General features: G+C 41.3%; 1 protein-coding gene and 1 non-coding gene across 9 annotated transcripts in view; both read right to left on the bottom strand.

Annotated features, from left to right (window-relative positions):
• The window catches only part of pcnt (pericentrin), a 43,567-nt gene extending 28,523 nt beyond the window's left edge, over window positions 1-15,044 (bottom strand). For 4 of the 8 annotated variants that reach the window (XM_071207270.1, XM_034112253.1, XM_034112255.1 and 1 more), the window contains exons 1-25: window positions 14,881-15,044; window positions 13,883-13,912; window positions 11,471-11,647; window positions 10,905-11,024; window positions 9,950-10,099; window positions 8,970-9,841; window positions 8,219-8,578; window positions 7,500-7,872; window positions 6,742-6,894; window positions 5,879-6,295; window positions 5,578-5,796; window positions 5,148-5,243; window positions 4,911-5,054; window positions 4,188-4,401; window positions 3,961-4,040; window positions 3,552-3,807; window positions 3,065-3,165; window positions 2,735-2,846; window positions 2,374-2,500; window positions 2,108-2,227; window positions 1,942-2,026; window positions 1,666-1,770; window positions 470-581; window positions 341-381; window positions 121-255 (exon numbers count right to left, since the gene is read on the bottom strand). In XM_071207270.1, coding sequence (XP_071063371.1) covers window positions 121-255; window positions 341-381; window positions 470-581; window positions 1,666-1,770; window positions 1,942-2,026; window positions 2,108-2,227; window positions 2,374-2,500; window positions 2,735-2,846; window positions 3,065-3,165; window positions 3,552-3,807; window positions 3,961-4,040; window positions 4,188-4,401; window positions 4,911-5,054; window positions 5,148-5,243; window positions 5,578-5,796; window positions 5,879-6,295; window positions 6,742-6,894; window positions 7,500-7,872; window positions 8,219-8,578; window positions 8,970-9,841; window positions 9,950-10,099; window positions 10,905-11,024; window positions 11,471-11,647; window positions 13,883-13,912; window positions 14,881-14,928 — 4,647 coding nt within the window. In that variant the 5' untranslated portion in view covers window positions 14,929-15,044. The remainder of the gene's footprint in view (window positions 1-120; window positions 256-340; window positions 382-469; window positions 582-1,665; window positions 1,771-1,941; window positions 2,027-2,107; window positions 2,228-2,373; window positions 2,501-2,734; window positions 2,847-3,064; window positions 3,166-3,551; window positions 3,808-3,960; window positions 4,041-4,187; window positions 4,402-4,910; window positions 5,055-5,147; window positions 5,244-5,577; window positions 5,797-5,878; window positions 6,296-6,741; window positions 6,895-7,499; window positions 7,873-8,218; window positions 8,579-8,969; window positions 9,842-9,949; window positions 10,100-10,904; window positions 11,025-11,470; window positions 11,648-13,882; window positions 13,913-14,880) is intronic. The other 4 variants (XM_071207273.1, XM_071207271.1, XM_071207272.1 and 1 more) reach the window with 3 other exon arrangements.
• Window positions 15,045-16,293: 1,249 nt separating this feature from the next.
• Window positions 16,294-16,366, bottom strand: trnak-uuu (transfer RNA lysine (anticodon UUU)). Its single transcript has one exon. It is a non-coding gene; the product is annotated as a tRNA-Lys (tRNA).
• Between the last annotated feature and the right edge of the window lie 235 nt (window positions 16,367-16,601).

Consider the following 16,601-nt stretch of genomic DNA (forward strand, 5'->3'; position numbering starts at 1 on the left):
AGAGACGTGTACATATGTGACGCGGTTTCAATTCTCATTTTGCATCATTAAATCTGTGTTTCAGTTTCATTTCTGATATATTTACATTGGTCTAGTATACATATTTGTCAAAGTGTGTACCTTTTGTGTGTTCCTTTGTACTTCTGCATCATGTTGTTTACTCAATGCAGCCAGTTTGCTATCCAGAGTGTGGATGATAGTCATCCTTGACTGCAGCTCCTCAGTGAGACACCACATCCTCTGTTCAACCTCCACCTAAGTAAAATCACCAAGAAAGGTCATTATATGCTCCATAAACTCAATCTGTCATTTATTGGATACTAGATTATCGAATTCTTACCTCAACTTGCCGTGCTGCCTCCAAATGAGCTCTGGTAAGCTCTGCAATAAATAGATTTGAGAAGTTGTCATTTAATTTGAGGAACCTCTGAATGGCATTAATTCATGTTTTAATGCGTGTGTGAAGTACCTTTTACGTGATGGTCAGATAGCTTAGCTCGGAGTTTCTCCAGCTCCATCGCATGACGAGTCTTCAGCTCCTGTAGCTCTTCATAGTATTGGTCTGTGATGTCCGACTGCACCTAAAGCACAAGTAATGATATTATAACAATTAGAAAGTAGAAGGGCCTATATACTTTAAAGTGGACCTATTATGCTACATTGGAAAAATATATTGTAGGGCCATACAAAACATGTCTGTGAAGTTTTTCACTTAAAATACCAAACAGATCACCCATTGTAGCCATGCCTCATACTGCTCATACCCCTCTTTTGCAGCCCTGTTAGAGAAATGCGGATTTTGGGTACTTAGCTTGAAAAAAAAATGCCTGATCAGAATTCTACCGGAGATAAAGTTAAATTCTGCTGTGATAAAACGCCATCCTGTTCTAAACCACATCAAGGATTATTTCTGAAACCGTATGGAGCTCAAATGCTTTTTCTCTTGCGGGTTTATCACAAGGTGAGTTCCTTTTTTGATTTCCTGCTTTTTAAAAACACACATGTGCTCTACAGTACAGGTTAGCTCTGAGTGTTAGCGAGGCTTGCTAATGTAAACAAAAACGAGATTACGTCCAAAACACGTCAGGCATTGTTTCTGATAGCAATGTTCTGTGGGTCCGCTGCCGATTTGTCGTCAGATCGGCAGCAAATCTGTATCCGCTCGTTGTACACCCGTTTTTAAAAGATTTGGGTACGGAGGAAAAGAGAGGGTTTTATTTTTATTTTATGATGCTGCGTGAGTTCCCCGGGGACACATATTTATGTATAAAAGACATCAAAAAGTGCATTTTGCATGATAGGCCCCCTTTAAAATAACTGCTTGATGAATGGTGAAATAGCTTGGAAAAGACACAGCGCCCCCACTAATACATTTTTCTAACTTTCCTAAAACTGAAAAGATTTACACCGACTTCAAACCAGGATTGCTGGAATTAAGATTTGAATGTCGCTATCATCAACTACTCATGTAAATGAGTTATCCATCAACTAAATGCCTTACTTGAGAGATTATCTGAACATGTGTGTGAATACTGTATATCCTATTTAAGCAATATCATTACTGTGCATTTTGCCTGAGATACTGTGTGCCAGGAGCTTCTCTCATTACAGCTTATGAATCTGTAATGGTATGAATAGTGATAAAGGACTGGGATTGCGTCTGACCTGTTGCAGCTCTTCCTTAAAGGAAAGGCTCATAGAAGATTGTAGATAGGAGAGATCCATTGAATGTTTCTCCTCCAGCTGAAGACTCACATTGTCAAGCGCTTCCTGGAGAGAAATAACATGACATAAGGATACCTTGTGATCAAGATTGCAAAACCAACACAGCTATTATGTGCAGAAAGTCTAACCTGACATTTCAAAGTGCTGAATATCATATTCATCTAAAAACACAGGGTCTTTAATGCGTCTTATTTTCCCCACTTTGAATGGACGAACCTTGTGTTTCTCTAGTTTGAACACAGCATCAGAAAACAGATGATCCTTCTCTTCCTCAGCTTGGCCTTGAGATATGGAACTGAAACTGACACCAAAGGCACCATTATTAAAAATAGTTTTGATCCATGTTTTCAGTACATGTGTCTGGTGTTACAAACTGACATACCTGTCATCTGCAGTTCTTATCACAGATTCCTCCAAGGCTCTTTCCACCAGCCTCAGCTGGAGCAGAGCTATTTCCTCTCGGTGTCCCTCCTCTGTCGCCCGCAATCTCTGCTCAAAGTACCTAAAGGAGGAGGACGATAAAGCGTTTGGTATTTCTATATTTCAACCACGGTTTCAATATCAGTTTTTAATCTAAATATCACATTTCCAGCCTGGACATAGAAAGACTTTTAAGAGAATAAATGCATTAGGACTGTGCTCTCATACCTCCTCAGGCTCTCCAGCTCAGCCTCATTCTGTTCTTTGATTTCTCGCTTTTGTTCATTAAACTCTGTCTTCAGGCGCTCGATGTCATCAACGCGAGCCGAGCGGGCGAGCAGCTGCTCCTTCAGCTCTGTGAGGAAACGGTCAGATAAGGTAAGAGCACAGTAACACGTAAACACGCAGGCAGTTCTATTTTCCTCAGCGTGTCACATGACAGACAACAGCCATTGTTGATAAAGCCACATGTTTTCTACCCCCTTTGACTTGTGAAGCTTTGATATCCTAACAGTAAGTATTTCAAAGTAATGCAGTAGATGAAATACTGTGTTGTTAAGCAGATGTCAGGCTGGTGTGTGAATCTCACCTCCCAACTCTTGTCGGCTGGTCCTCATGCTCTCCAGCTGGGTCCACAGCTGACCTACTTCTTGTTCAGAGTTCTTTTTGAGCGAGCTCCTCTCCTCCTGAAGGCGCAACACCTGGTTCACAGAAGAGTCATTGTTTTCTTTTATTTATTTTGTTAAAAACTCGTGAATTTAAAATGTAACGTTTTGTGAGTTGCACACAATGTTAGATTGATACTAACTAAATAAATAAATAAAAGAACATATATGAAGATCAATTCATGTGGACTGAAATGAGAAATAACTGGCAACACACAAGCCACTAAATGCTTATTTGTACCGAGTGAACTCACCTCTTGCTTCAGTTGCTCTTCCTTCTCCTCTAGGTGGAGCGCTTGCTGCTCTCTCTCCTGCAGCACTGCCTTGTGGCTAGACATCAACTCCTCTAGAGAACCTACGCAGCATTCACGACAGAGCGAGAAAGGCATAAACAATGTATATAAACAACAACAGAAGTCTGACATGTCATGCTTGAACAAAGCTTTCATACAGACAAGCAGATATGAGGTTGTCTTTCAAATCACGACAGCCATCAGCAACCATTTTGATGCGGGAGATGCAGATTTAAAAAAAGGCTGCATCAGTAGGGTTTTTACATTCAAGATCTGTATCAAGGTAGCTGATTAGGTTATGGATTTAGAATTGAAATGTCTATATTATGGATGAAGCTTTGAACTATTTGGCAAGGCTTGGTAGATTCAAATTATAACCGTTTTCATTTTTAAAATTAATTCATTTAGATGCAGCCTTGGATAATGGCAGTGACTGGAGGCAACTCACGTGCAGCAGCATCTCTGTCAGCACAGGCCTGCTCCAGCTCCGCCTCCAGTTCCTGGTTCATGTCCTTACTGGAGGTCTGGAGCTCCTGGAGCTTGGCTCCGGACCGCTGCAGCTCTGCCTGGGTCTGGGACAGAGCTTTGAGGGTCTGGGTGAGGTCTGTCTGGGTGGCAGTAAGGCTGTTCTGCATCTCTGAGAGAAACATTTGGAGGTTTGACTCTCTGCTCTCAGCATTCTTATCCCACTGTGACCTTAAAGCCTGAGAGAAAGAAAAGAAGATGGATTTGAATACATTTTTTTAATTAATTGAAAAATGGTATAGCTTTAAAAATATACAAAAATGATGACGGTTATGAAATAGCTTTCAAATCATAAGCTTGCAGTGATCAAACACAACATTATTACGCGTTACCTGAATGTCTTTGGCCTGCTCTTCCTCCATGGCAGCTCTCTCCTGAGCAACAAGAGTCTCCCACTGCTGCTGGAGATCATCTAAACAAACAAAACGAAATGAAAAGATTCACCAACATCAAAGAATGAGGACACATCCATAATAGCAAACATGTCGAGTGCACTTACAGGCAAACACCAAAAGAAACACCGTCACAAAAACTGCAAAGCTATCTTATTCACACTCACTCATCGGTTGTTGCTGCAGCTCACGCAGTTTCTCCTGCTGTCTAATGTGGTCCAGTTCTGCCTGGTGCTGGGCCTTTAGGAGAGCAATTTCCTGAGCAAAGGTGTCCCTCGGGGAGCCCTGGGCCTCGGTGAGAGCAGACTCCTGCTCCAGCTGAGACACGTGGGCGTTGGTCAGGCTCAGACGCATGGCCTCAAGCTCGCTCCTCTTTTGGACCTAAAGGAAATGAAAGCATTCGATACAGAATATCTCAGCGCTCCTACTTATTTTAGTCATGACTGTACATTGCAGGGAATTAAGTGACACGGTTATTCTCCATAGAAATGTATATAAAAGTGACACTGTTATTCTCCATAGAAATGTATATAAAAGTAGAAATTGTAAGTGAAACATTCGACATTGACTTCAGATCTTTTTTTTATTAAATAGATAAATTGTACATATTTTAACAGTATTTTTTTACATTTGTATTTCTTCTACACTATATTTATTGATTTGTTTTTATTTAAATATTCTCTCCATATGACTTTTGCATTACTTTCATGATAATTGTATGCAGACAACACCAAGGGAAATTCTATTTATTTATTTAGAAAAAACATACTCTGAAATGTATTTAAAGTAGGAAAATAAAAATACAAATTAGAGACGGATTGAAGTGACATTGTGCAGTGTGCCGTGGCTGAAGATGTTCCACTGTGCCCGTGTGCCTATATATAGAATACCTGATGCTGCAGCAGTTCCGCCTGGTGAGCCGCCTCCATGCTCTCCCTCAGCTCCAAGGACACCTCTGTCCTCAGTTGTGTAAGCTCCTCATTGTGTTTGGCAGACAGCTCTGAAAGCATCCTCTCATGCTCTCGCTCAGTCACCTGGAGGAGAAAAAACAATATTTAAAATGTTAAAGTTTATTAACTTAAGAGACTTGCACTGTAGTGTCCAACTGCGCGTTGTATTCATCACACCTGTTTGATGAAGCTGATCTGTCTCTTCTGCTCCTCCTCCATGTTGACCTGCTGCTTCAGCTGTTCTGACTCCAGGTGGGTGTTCAACTCAGAAATCTAATTTTATGCAGATAAACATAAAAGGATATTACAAGACTGGAGGGAACTCACAAACGTTATATTTAGCCTGTATCAGACGGTAAGAGAAAATATGCCAAATATAAACTGCAAATGTATCGAAAATAAAATGAGTAGGAATGGCTTTTTGCGATATCCTGCAATTCTGCAAAAAATGTACATAATACACAATTAATAACCTTAAGTAAAGAAATCATTGGCTGGCACGAGAAACAAATATGGGTTTCTTGGAGTTTTAAGTGAAAATAAATCCCATCATCATTAATCTGTAAAATGTATGGCCTTTCAAGTGTATGAAGTTTGTAAATCCCACTTCTTGTCGATGTCTCTCCATCAGGTCTTTTATCTCCTGTTGGTGAGATGTCTTTAGTCTTTCTGTCTCCTCCTCAACTGCCAACACCTGCTTCTCCAGGAGAGCCTTCACCTCCTCCTCCCTCTCCCTCCTCTGCTCCTCCAGGTGATGCCTCACACCGAGGAGCTCTGTCTCCTTCTCCTGGCTCTCTTCCTCCCACTTCTCCTTCGCTTCAGACAACTGTACAAATCATCTTGTTAATATATTGGCAGTCGTGTTTCAAACAGAGCAACATAACTTATTAACACATCTTACATCTCACCTCAACATCCTTAGCTTTTAGCAGGCTCTCAAACTGTTCCAGTTCCTCCTCTAAGACTTGTTCCATTTTCTTAATCTGGTCGTCCATCTCCTCCTCCTTCCTCCTGCGCTCCTCTCTCTCCTGCTCTGTCTGGGCTTGGGCCTCCTCCAGCTTGGCCAGGTTTTGTTTCAAACAGAAGATCTGAGACTCCAATTCACTCTTCACTTGTTCAGCAGTGTCCAGACTGTCCAGGCTCTTCTCCAGCTCTCCCTGCAATCTGTCCACTTCTGTTTGGACATTTACAACCTGAGCACGAGTCCTTTCCAGCTCCTTTGATGTTCTGTCCAGCTCTGTAGTCTTTTCATCTATGAGGGCTGCTGTGGTTTTATGTGTTGTTGTCATCTCTTCTAGATGCAACAGGAGGTGTTCACATTGAGCCTGAGAACAAGAAAGGGAAAATATTATAGGTTTTGGAATAATACAATACACATTTCCTACTCTAACGCTTTGAAGCCTTAATAAAGGGTATACAGTATATATGCTGGAATCCTGAAGTCAAATTTAATCCATTTTAAGACCTTTTTTAAGACCCTTTCCATACATTTTAAGACCTCATGGCCACTTCGAGTTTTAACCGGTTACATTGGCGACACACTTTACTATATACAGTATTGATTGTCCTTCCTCCTTATCTTCCAACCATTTGGACGCAAACTTAATGTTCGCTAAATTGATTTATCAACTTTTTAAGACCCCGCGGACACCCTGTAGTTATAGGTTATACGTTTTGGGTTGTCATTTCTCCAGGCTCTCTCTTATAGACAAAATAAAAAGTGTAAAGCCTTTAATTTAGCCAATTTTATACAATACCAAAAAGCACTTACCTTAAGGGCATCAATCTGTTCTTGGAGATCGTTAACATGATCTGCATTCTGATTGGTCAGTTGCTCCAGCTGTAGAGCGAGGTGTTTTAGTTCAACCTCTTTGAGGCCCAATTCACTCTGCAGAGTCTCCAGTTGGCCAACCATGGCCTCAACCTAAAACACATAACATTACTTATTAGTGAAAGACATATTTTAGGATTACAAAACAATTAACAATGCACTGCTCATAAAGGCTTATTTTTAAGACATCATATTTAAAGAGCAACTTGCAGGTTAGAGACCCCAATGAATAAATGTGTAGGAAAAAATGATGTATACACTAGATTTAAAAAAATATATACATAAATATACACTACAGTGACATCTGGCGTAGTTTTTGAAAGACATTTTTACCTTCCGCATAAAAAAAGACCACCCGCGTGTGACGTCACATCAGGGAGAGCGGCCGGTCTAACGTATTAATAAACATGAAGGTTCATATACTCATACTATTCGTTTAATAGCCTTAATTTTTTTTAATAGCCTTAATTTTGGCTAAATTGATTTATCAACTTTTAATACTTTTTAAGACCCCGCAGACACCCTGACATCAACGCTTTGAAGCCTTGATTAAAAAAAACGATTACTGCTGATGAGTGGTAATATTTCTAGCCATCTAAATGGAGACGAGTAATAAATGAAAAAAGCTGCATGCAGTGAATAACATGTTTATCTTCCTATTAAGCCGTTACCAAAAAAACACTCATCACTCGGTGTACCTGCAGAGTCTGCAGCGGCTTGTCATCTCTGAGCTCTAAGATTTGTTCGGCAGAGATTGCCGGCTGCTTTATCTCCTGCTGAGACAACAGCAGATCCTGCTGCTTCTTCTTCTTCAGCTCCCCAACCAGCTCATCTTCCTCCTCTGATGGAGTTATAGCAGGAACCAGCAGGGAGGTTTCAGCAGCTTCTTTCCCCGTCAACAATACTGCTTTTTCTTTTTCTCTTTCTTCCATTAAGGCACTGAGTTTGCTTTTCAGGTTGTCTTGTTCGTGAGCTTTCAAGTTCATCTCCTCCTCTGCGAGCCTCTTCTTCTCCTTCTCCTCTTCTAGTTCCCAGAGAGCCTGTCTGAGCTCTTCTGTTACCTGGCCCCACCTGATAATACAAAGATTTAAATAAAGTTAATTCAAATGGCAGAACTACTTTCAGTCAATTTTCTGATATTCCTTTCATAATTTTTTTTATTATTAAATTGACTTTTATCCAAATGCTTTAACATAATCTTTAAGATAACATTCATAATAAAAGTCAAGCTTGTGTACAGCAGTGGCAATGTACTTGGACACACATGTTCTATTTATCCCCTTTACATTTTTTATTTCCCTGAAAAGTTTAATTGGGATAAAAGTTGAAACAAGCAAACGTTAAGTGCGTGCACTTTATTACAAAGGAATGTATAGGGATAAAACAATTAACCACATGCCCTTTTAAACTGCATTACCTGCTCCTGGCCTCCTCCAGCTCTTCAGCAGTGTTGATGACTTCCTCCCTCAACACATTCAAGTCCCGGTCCTTGAGAAGCAGCTCGTCACGGAGCTCCCCACACTGCTGATTCAGCAGCTCCTTCTCCAGGTCAGTCTGCTCAAACTGCTGCTCGGACAGTTTACTCGTCTCCAGCTCGTCGGGCGTGGAGTCGTAAAGCCACTGAGATGGAGACTGAGGGTTGGAATTATCAGGGAGAGGGATGCCAGGAGAACACTGTGGGGTTGAGGTGTTATGACGGTTGTCGTCTTCTTCGAGGAAACGGTTTGAGATGGACAACAGAGGCTCATCTCCCAACACTTCACTGTTGAGCTCAAAACTGAGAAGTACAAAGACACATTAGGTGATTAAAGTATCCTATAAACAAGATGTATTTGATATCCCACTTAGAATACTGTAATACTTGCAGTGTTTCCCATACATTTATTTATTTGTGGCGGGCCGCCACAATTAAATATCGTCCGCCACAAATGGATTTTTTTGTTGTTGTCTAATCTAATGAATAGTGAGGTGGGCTGATGATCGGAAGGTTGCTAGTTCAAATACCGCCTGGAACACCACTACTAGTGTGTCCTTGAGTAAGGCACTTAGCCCTCAGTTACTCCAGGGAGAATGTCCCTGTAATTGGTCATTGTAAGTCGCTTTGGAATAAGGCATTGGTTTTTGTCATTTAAGTGACACACGGAGAAAACATGAAGCAGTTCTCTAACCTGTAGTCTGCAGAGATGTCCAGCTGACCGCAGCGCTCCAAGCTGTCACTGGCCACTGAAGATTGAGAGTGTGCAGGACGATGTGAGGACATGTAGCGCTCCATCAGAATATCCACAGATACATTCATGCTGTTCTCAACAGGTCCTGTTTCCAGTTCAGCTTCGTCGAGATTAACCTTTTCATCAAAACTAAAACCAGCTTTGGCTTTGTTCTGCCGATTCTTAGAAGCCTTGAGTCCCAGGACCTCCTCCTCTCTGAACTTCAGTTCCTTCTCCCTCTCCTCCAGCAGCTGCCTGACTCCCTCCACCTCCTCTCTGTGCTCCTCTTTGAGCCTCAGCATCTCCTCCTCCTGTCTCTGGAGGCGAAGAGCGGAGCTGGCCACCTCCTCACCGAGTCTCCTCTCTGCATCGGCTTCCTCCTGAAGCCTTTTCCTCAGCTCCAGCACCTCTCTGTTCAGCTTCTCCTTCTCCTCCTTGTACTGCTGCATCTCAAGGCACTGGGTTTGGACTAAGCTAAACTGCATTTGGAGGTCTTGCAGCTGTTCCTCCTTTTCCTTTTGCTCCTCTTCCCTGCTATTCTTCTCCTTCTCCAGTAAAGAAAGCACATGTTGGTGTTTCTCCATCTCCAATGCTAGTTCTGCATATATGCGTTGGCTGTTCTTCCGTTCTTCTTCCAACTCCACCCTCAGTTTTTCCAGAGCAGTGTCAGTGCTGAAGCCTTCAACACACGATATTGTCTCAGGAGCTGCACTCCCTGATGGTGCCTCCTTGTGATTGAGGTCTGCATCTTGGGAGCAACGGCCATGCGGTTGTCGGGTGTTGAGGACTTCCGCCCCCGACTGGCTTTTGATCCGCAGAAACTCTACACTGGTCTGTGGGAAAGACAATCCAGAGAGTATGCAGGTTCAGTTGCTGTGCATGTGACTAGTGAAGAGGATGTCTGTAGGTGGAGTGATGCTGCAGCTTTGAGTGGCACTTACCTGCTGGAGCTGTCTCTGCAGCCCCTGGATCTGTCCAGCTAGCGACTGCGCCTCCAGCTGAACCTGGTCTCTGCTGGCGAGCGCCTCCTGCAGGTTGGAGCTGAGCCTGGCAATTATTTCATTACGCTTCTCCACGGCCTCCTGTAGCTGCTGCAAGTGGATTCCAAAATATCGTGGGGAAGGTTTTAACAAGGGCAGATATACTGTATGTGCGCAATAATACATATGAAATAAGACAATTTTCTTTGTTGCAAAAAAATCTAAAAAAGATAGAATATAAATTTGCCTATAGAAATAAAAACATCTAATTTTCAGACTTTAGAACACGATGCGAGTCTATAGTCAAGACAATTTGATGCCTTGAATTCAGGTACCACAACTTTGAATATTATTTTTACAACCTTTCCAAAAATGAAAAAACCCAGTTTAAATCCATTGCTCTCCACATGGACAACATGTAAACACACAGAGCTGTATCTTCAGATCAGTGCAGCCATGCATACAAGCAGACAGTTACATTCCCCATGGCTTCGTGATGACACAGAAAACAACTACACAAACCCTCTTAATCATACACACTGCCAAACCAAAACTAGACTCCCATTTTCTTATGGGTCACTAAAGCATGAACACAAATGACTCCATATGACCAAATAGATATAACACTGCAACACAGCATGCAAACAGAAACATTGATTTATAGAATAGCTTCAAAGCTCAGTTTCCAATGTGTGAATTCAGAACCTGGGATTATAACGCAGTGTTCATTCATGACATTAAACCCTTCTTCCTTTTCATATTAAATCCTACTTAAGCCCAGCTGAGTAATTGAAAGCAACAGCCAAATAAAAATAAAAAGGGACTACTTGGAAGACATGAAAGTAGTCCGATGCTTTAACATGCACAAGGAGATCAATAAACTCGGCGTTAGTGTTTTATCATTGACTGAGTATACCTTGAGCTGCTCTTTTCCGGTGAGTGCTATCAGCTCCTCTTCTTCAATATCTTCCACAGGGGACGGGCTTTGCTCCAGGGCGGGGGGCTGAACCTTTGATTTCTCCGGCTTCTGGGGTTCCTAAAAGATTAAAATGTTATCGAATCAAGGCTTATTTTGTTCCACTGTGACCAATAATATTGTGAAGAAAACATCAGTGCAGTTCATGTGTACTCTAAAAACTTTCCCTTTAAAAAAAAAAAAGGCAGTAAATAATGCCAGTTAATCCTGACCAGGTTGCTATGACAACATGCCCTACAGGCAACGTAATGGTTAGTGACCCATTTCTCTAATGTATGTTTACAGAGCAGGGGCACAAACCACTTGTTTAAGCAGACAGTGAGATAACACATTTAGACAAATACTCCAGGTCAAGTACTGTGACCCGTTAAATTGTTGTGATGAAAATGACCAGCTGTTTTACTTCAACCAATAGTCATTCATTCTACACAAATCATGTCTTAAGTCTCCTCTGTAACTCTATTAATGATGAATGACTTCTAATCTTTCTGCGATCAGTAGAGTACCTCATGGTTGGTCTTCTTGTTCAGCTCCGTGTCATTGGCTGAGGAAAGCGCTGCGTCTACGGGTCGGCCTTGCGTCGCTCCGTCATTTTGCGAGACAGTCTGGCCCTTCCTCTTCTGCGTCTTTTTCGACGTCCCCGCACTGTTGCCTTTCTCCCGCTTCTGTCGGTAGCTAGCAAGCTGCGCAGGAAGGACAGCGAGAGGTAGACGGACACATAGGTCAGGACCACTGAGCACCACCACACTATCAGCATGGTGATGCTCAGGGGCCAACGGTGACAGAGAACTGGAGTCCAGATTTAGCACCTCAGTTGAAAAAGTTATCAAAGTATCATTCTGAAATTATAACACAAAGTGAGCAATAAATACAAGTTGGTGATAGTCCTCACTGTAAGAAGAAAGTAGATGGGCAGCCCTTATTTTTGATGAGTCAGACTTGTGCACCAAAAAAAAAAAAAGACAGTGCCCACAGAAGCAAGAAGAAATCCCAAACTCACACCCAAAATAGGCTACAGTACACCATAGGCTGACGAAGTATCCAAGTTTAGACTGAGGTGACGATGCTAAATAATCCCAAATCTCCAGAGCTTTATAAACCCAAGAGAAGTGCAGATTTTAGTGACACACATTGGACAGTCTCTCAGCAGACCAGAACCAGCACAAGGCTGCAAAGACAGAAAAGTACATATTCATGTAAGAATTTCTCAGCCGGTCGGAAAGCCAAAATCAGAAAAAGGGAAACTGGTAAAGAGATGCTTCTTTAAAGCATTGCAACATCATCTTTGAAATCACAAAGAGAATACAAACACAAACAAAACAATCAAAAATGTGATCCTGAGAAGTTCATTCACAGTGAAAAAAATCATAACGAATCAAGTCACAATATTTAGCTTCAAAATCCAGGGGGAATGATTTGGTACAAATGTACCTCAGGCCATCTCTCTGTGCAATTCCTCTTTTTAAATCGTTGTGTCTCTCTTTTTCCTCTCTCTGTCGGTCTCTCTTCTTTAAGCAGCTTAAATCAGATTACAGCAGTCCACATTGTGACAGAGACCCTCATGAATCCCTCCATACATATCTGACAGTCACTCATCAACTGCCTTCCTTGCTGATGGTCAGACCTGGCAGCTCTTCCTCATCAGGCAGCTGGTCAGCTCCCCTGTCCAGATGTAGATCTTGCCGTCTGTAAGCAGCAGCAGCACATCGTGCCGAACCGTTCATCCTAAAACTCCCTGCCACATCCCACTTACAGAGCAGAGACATCCACAAACTCTGGGAAGAGGATGGGATGTGTTCAGTGTAAGGAAAAAGGGTGGAGACTGGGAGATGCATTCACATGGAGAGGAGGAGACAGAGCTCTGTGTGAGGCAGGCAGCTTCAGAGCGTGTGCATGCTCAATTTAATTTGAGACTGTATGGCACTGGGAGAGGTACTTGTTGCTTTGTGCAATGAGACACATGAATGTAACAACATTGTGAATGCATGTGCACCAATGTTCATTCTGATCACATGCTACATGCCTGGTTATAAAATGACATTGTAGATTTGCTCTGAACTCTTTTTAGTGCCATGTAATGTAACCATCGCCATATCATCTTCCTATTTTGTCTCTTAAGACAAAACAATAATTTCCTGAACCTTTCTTAAAATTAGCTTCTGACCTCACATCATCCTTTCAAGCTCATCGTCACTGAAAACCTCACCCTTTTTGTCCTTCTATCACCGCCTCCCACAACACACACACATCACATCTCAGAGAAACATATTAGCCAGATGAGCGGTGTTTTGCCCAAGGCCGCTTCCACATTACCGAGAGTCTGACTAACTGGCTGGGTGGAGCTTGTTGTGGCCACATCTGATGTTACTGGACTGATGAAAGCTACTATTGTGTTCTAAACAATGACAACAACAAGACTCCTCACAGGATTATATTTTGTTGTGTTTGACTGTATACATACTTGCCATGCTTTTAGTGTGGCAAAAAAAACGCTTTGTGATGCACCAAATACAGTAAAGGCAACTGCCAGCTATGCATTACCATAGCAACACCATTGATGTGAGAAGAAAGTGCAACATGTTGAACCTTGTCAAATCTCATGGGCTCACTGCACCACCTGATGGCCAGCAACCAGCATGGCAGTGTGTGCAAGGTGCGTGACTACATTCAATTAATAATGCAAAACAAATTTCCTTCACAGTTTGATCATCTGTGGTCACGTGCAAGTCATTCGATTGAAGAGTGGGATTGATTCTCAAAAGCTTAGAGCAATCATATCACGGTGCAGAAAAACTGAAGAAAGTCCTGGTTGCCCAAAAGAACAAAAAGCAAGAAGACCAAGATCGCAAAGAACCCACAAACCCACAATACCATGACAAAGTCTAATGTCTTTGCCAGTCACCAGTTTCAATACTTACCGACTGGCTTCTAGGCATTTCGGAGGCTTTCTGTCATAGAGAATATCAGTTGTTCAGTTAAGAAAGTATTTTTGCATCATATTAATGTGCCATCCGCATATTTTGAATGATTTATACTATGAGCTGAGTTCATCTACCTCATCTAAGAAATACACTTCGAATGGCAACTCAGACCGGTGACCTATTTTTCTAATTATATATTTTAGACAACAATTGACCTAGTTCAGTTGTTAATACAGGATAGACCATTCTTTATTATTGACCCAGAACTAATATGGCCTTCTATTGAGGTAAACACAGCTATTTGCTTTTTCTATTTTGACAACACCACAGTAGCATCTTTTGACTCGTTCAAAATAAGCCATAAAAGAAAAAATATTACTACCAAATTCTTGTAATTTTCAAGTCTTTTGTAAGTTTCACAACTTTATACAAATAATAAATGTTTTATAAATGGTTTTTTCTAATGGTGAAAGATATGTTCGCTGTTGAAATATGTTTTTGTAAAAATCATATGTTATCCAAACGGGCAATCTAAAATGTGCACAACTAATAAAGAAACCATGGGATGCACCTGCTCTGTGTCTTGAGACAGCTCAAATGTAACATTATAACAACGTTTTTTTCAGAGGTAAGAAAACAATAGTCTATATTATTTCTAAATACGTGTACATTTCGGTCTATGCTGAACCCAAAGTGTAAAGAAGTGCTTCAAATCATCAGGCTATCACCGTTAAGTTACTCCATAAGTGTTATTGTTGTCGTTAGCCTTATGCAAACTCGCTAATGATCAACCCGCGGGAAATGCGCGGCAACCTGATAAAGTTACGAGCACCAGTAGTTAAACGGACATATGAAATGTATGAAAAACACACAAAACGTACGATTATGTGAAAGTGGGTGTAATGTTTGCATTGGACCAACGCTATGACAAAAGAGTTGGCTAGCGTCAACTGCTAGCATTCAGTATTAGCGTGCGTTAAAAAAGAGCAACAAACCTTAGCTCTTCCAGTTTCTAGTTTCCTCTGCCGTTCATCGTTATCCATTTCTTTGGTTGGATAAAATCATTAGAAGTGTGGGACATGAGTCGTTATTCAACTTAAAAGCACACCAGACCTTCACTTCTAGCACAAGTTGGCTAAAACTAAATCTTTGAGGTTCCTTTGAGACACAACTGTCAACAGATAATATTCAATATGGCCGCCAAGTCTTTGCAACTCCGCCCTTAACGAGTTTCCCAGAATGAACAGGCCAATCATATCCTTACGTTTCACGTCTTCAGCCAATGGGGTTTTTGCTGCTCCAGCATGTATTACATCGTTCAAAAACGAGAGACCCGTTGACCAATGAAACGGCTGTGTCAGTTCGCCAATCTCAGACTGACGGCCCTTGAAGCCAATCAGGAAAGGCAAACAAAAAACGTACCTTCGCTCACTTTCTTGTGCGACGAAACGTATGTCAACTGAGAAGTGGTTAACCGTTACATATGCTTTATGTATGCTTTACAAAACAGGGTAATAATGACCATGATTAATTAAGTTATTGTAAATATGAGAAGTTAAATATCGTGTGTTATGTGCATTGTGCAGGTTATCTTTATTTACATTAAGAGTGACTGAACCCCATTGGGTAACGTTGCCTGGCCTACAGTCAGGTTTTGAAAGTCTCACTCCCTCTTCTGTTTCTCAGCATATATGTTGTTATGCAGGTCAGTGCCAGCGGTAAACAGGTGTGTATGGGCTCAGAACAGTCTCATAATACACACATGCACACAGAAAGATTCAAACTTGTATTTCATGATCCGCAAAAGGATTCACACTTGTATTTCCGGATCCACACTTGTGTTTTTCAATGCACACACAAATGTGTTCCGTTTCATATACATGTAAATAAAATCCAAATAGGCCTACAGAAAAAAGTTTTACGTATGTATTTTTGATCCTGTGTATAATTAATTCCTGACTCAAACAAACATTTCATTCCAACAAACAGAACATATTATATAATAGTTTGTGTAATACTTTTGGCATGGCAGTTTTATGGTTGATAAAACGTCAACATTGAAACGTAATCGGCTGGAGAAGGTAGAGGTGAGAGGATAGTCTATCGTTTGGAGAAAGATATTTCTCCAATTTACTTTGGTAATTTAATTCATTCATTAATACTTGTTTCTTATATGCCATGCCCTAGGTGTATAGTATGACAAATACGTTTTCACCAAACTATAGAACCAGGGGAGCGTGGTAGGTAAGAGTAGCCTAATTTACTACCAGAGAGAGGGTTAGAGACAGAGAAGGGTTAAAAGCTGGTAGTCTCAACGTTTAGTATTGCTTCAAATGTAATCAAACAAAGTACTATACCAATGCATTTTGATTTACATTTTTAGCTGAGACGAAAGCGAAAAGAACATCCGCCCGAATAGGGACTTGAACCCTAGACCCTCAGATTAAAAGTCTGATGCTCTACCGACTGAGCTATCCGGGCTCTGCTGGCATGTCATACGTGACGCATAATAAAGATAAAAGAAAGAAATATTGTATTAACTTCGCTTCACATGTGTTACATTACCGTTTACACTTACAACAACATACAACTTTACAGTTATTTCTGTGTCGATAAAGATAGAGCTTTGAAAGCAGCTACCTAGTAGTAAACTAGTTAGCCGTATGCTAATTTAGGCTATGCTAACTCATCCTACTGACTCACCTTCAACGGCACC

Source organism: Pseudochaenichthys georgianus, chromosome 22 (assembly GCF_902827115.2).
Source record: "Pseudochaenichthys georgianus chromosome 22, fPseGeo1.2, whole genome shotgun sequence".
In the NCBI taxonomy this organism is placed as follows: domain Eukaryota; kingdom Metazoa; phylum Chordata; class Actinopteri; order Perciformes; family Channichthyidae; genus Pseudochaenichthys; species Pseudochaenichthys georgianus.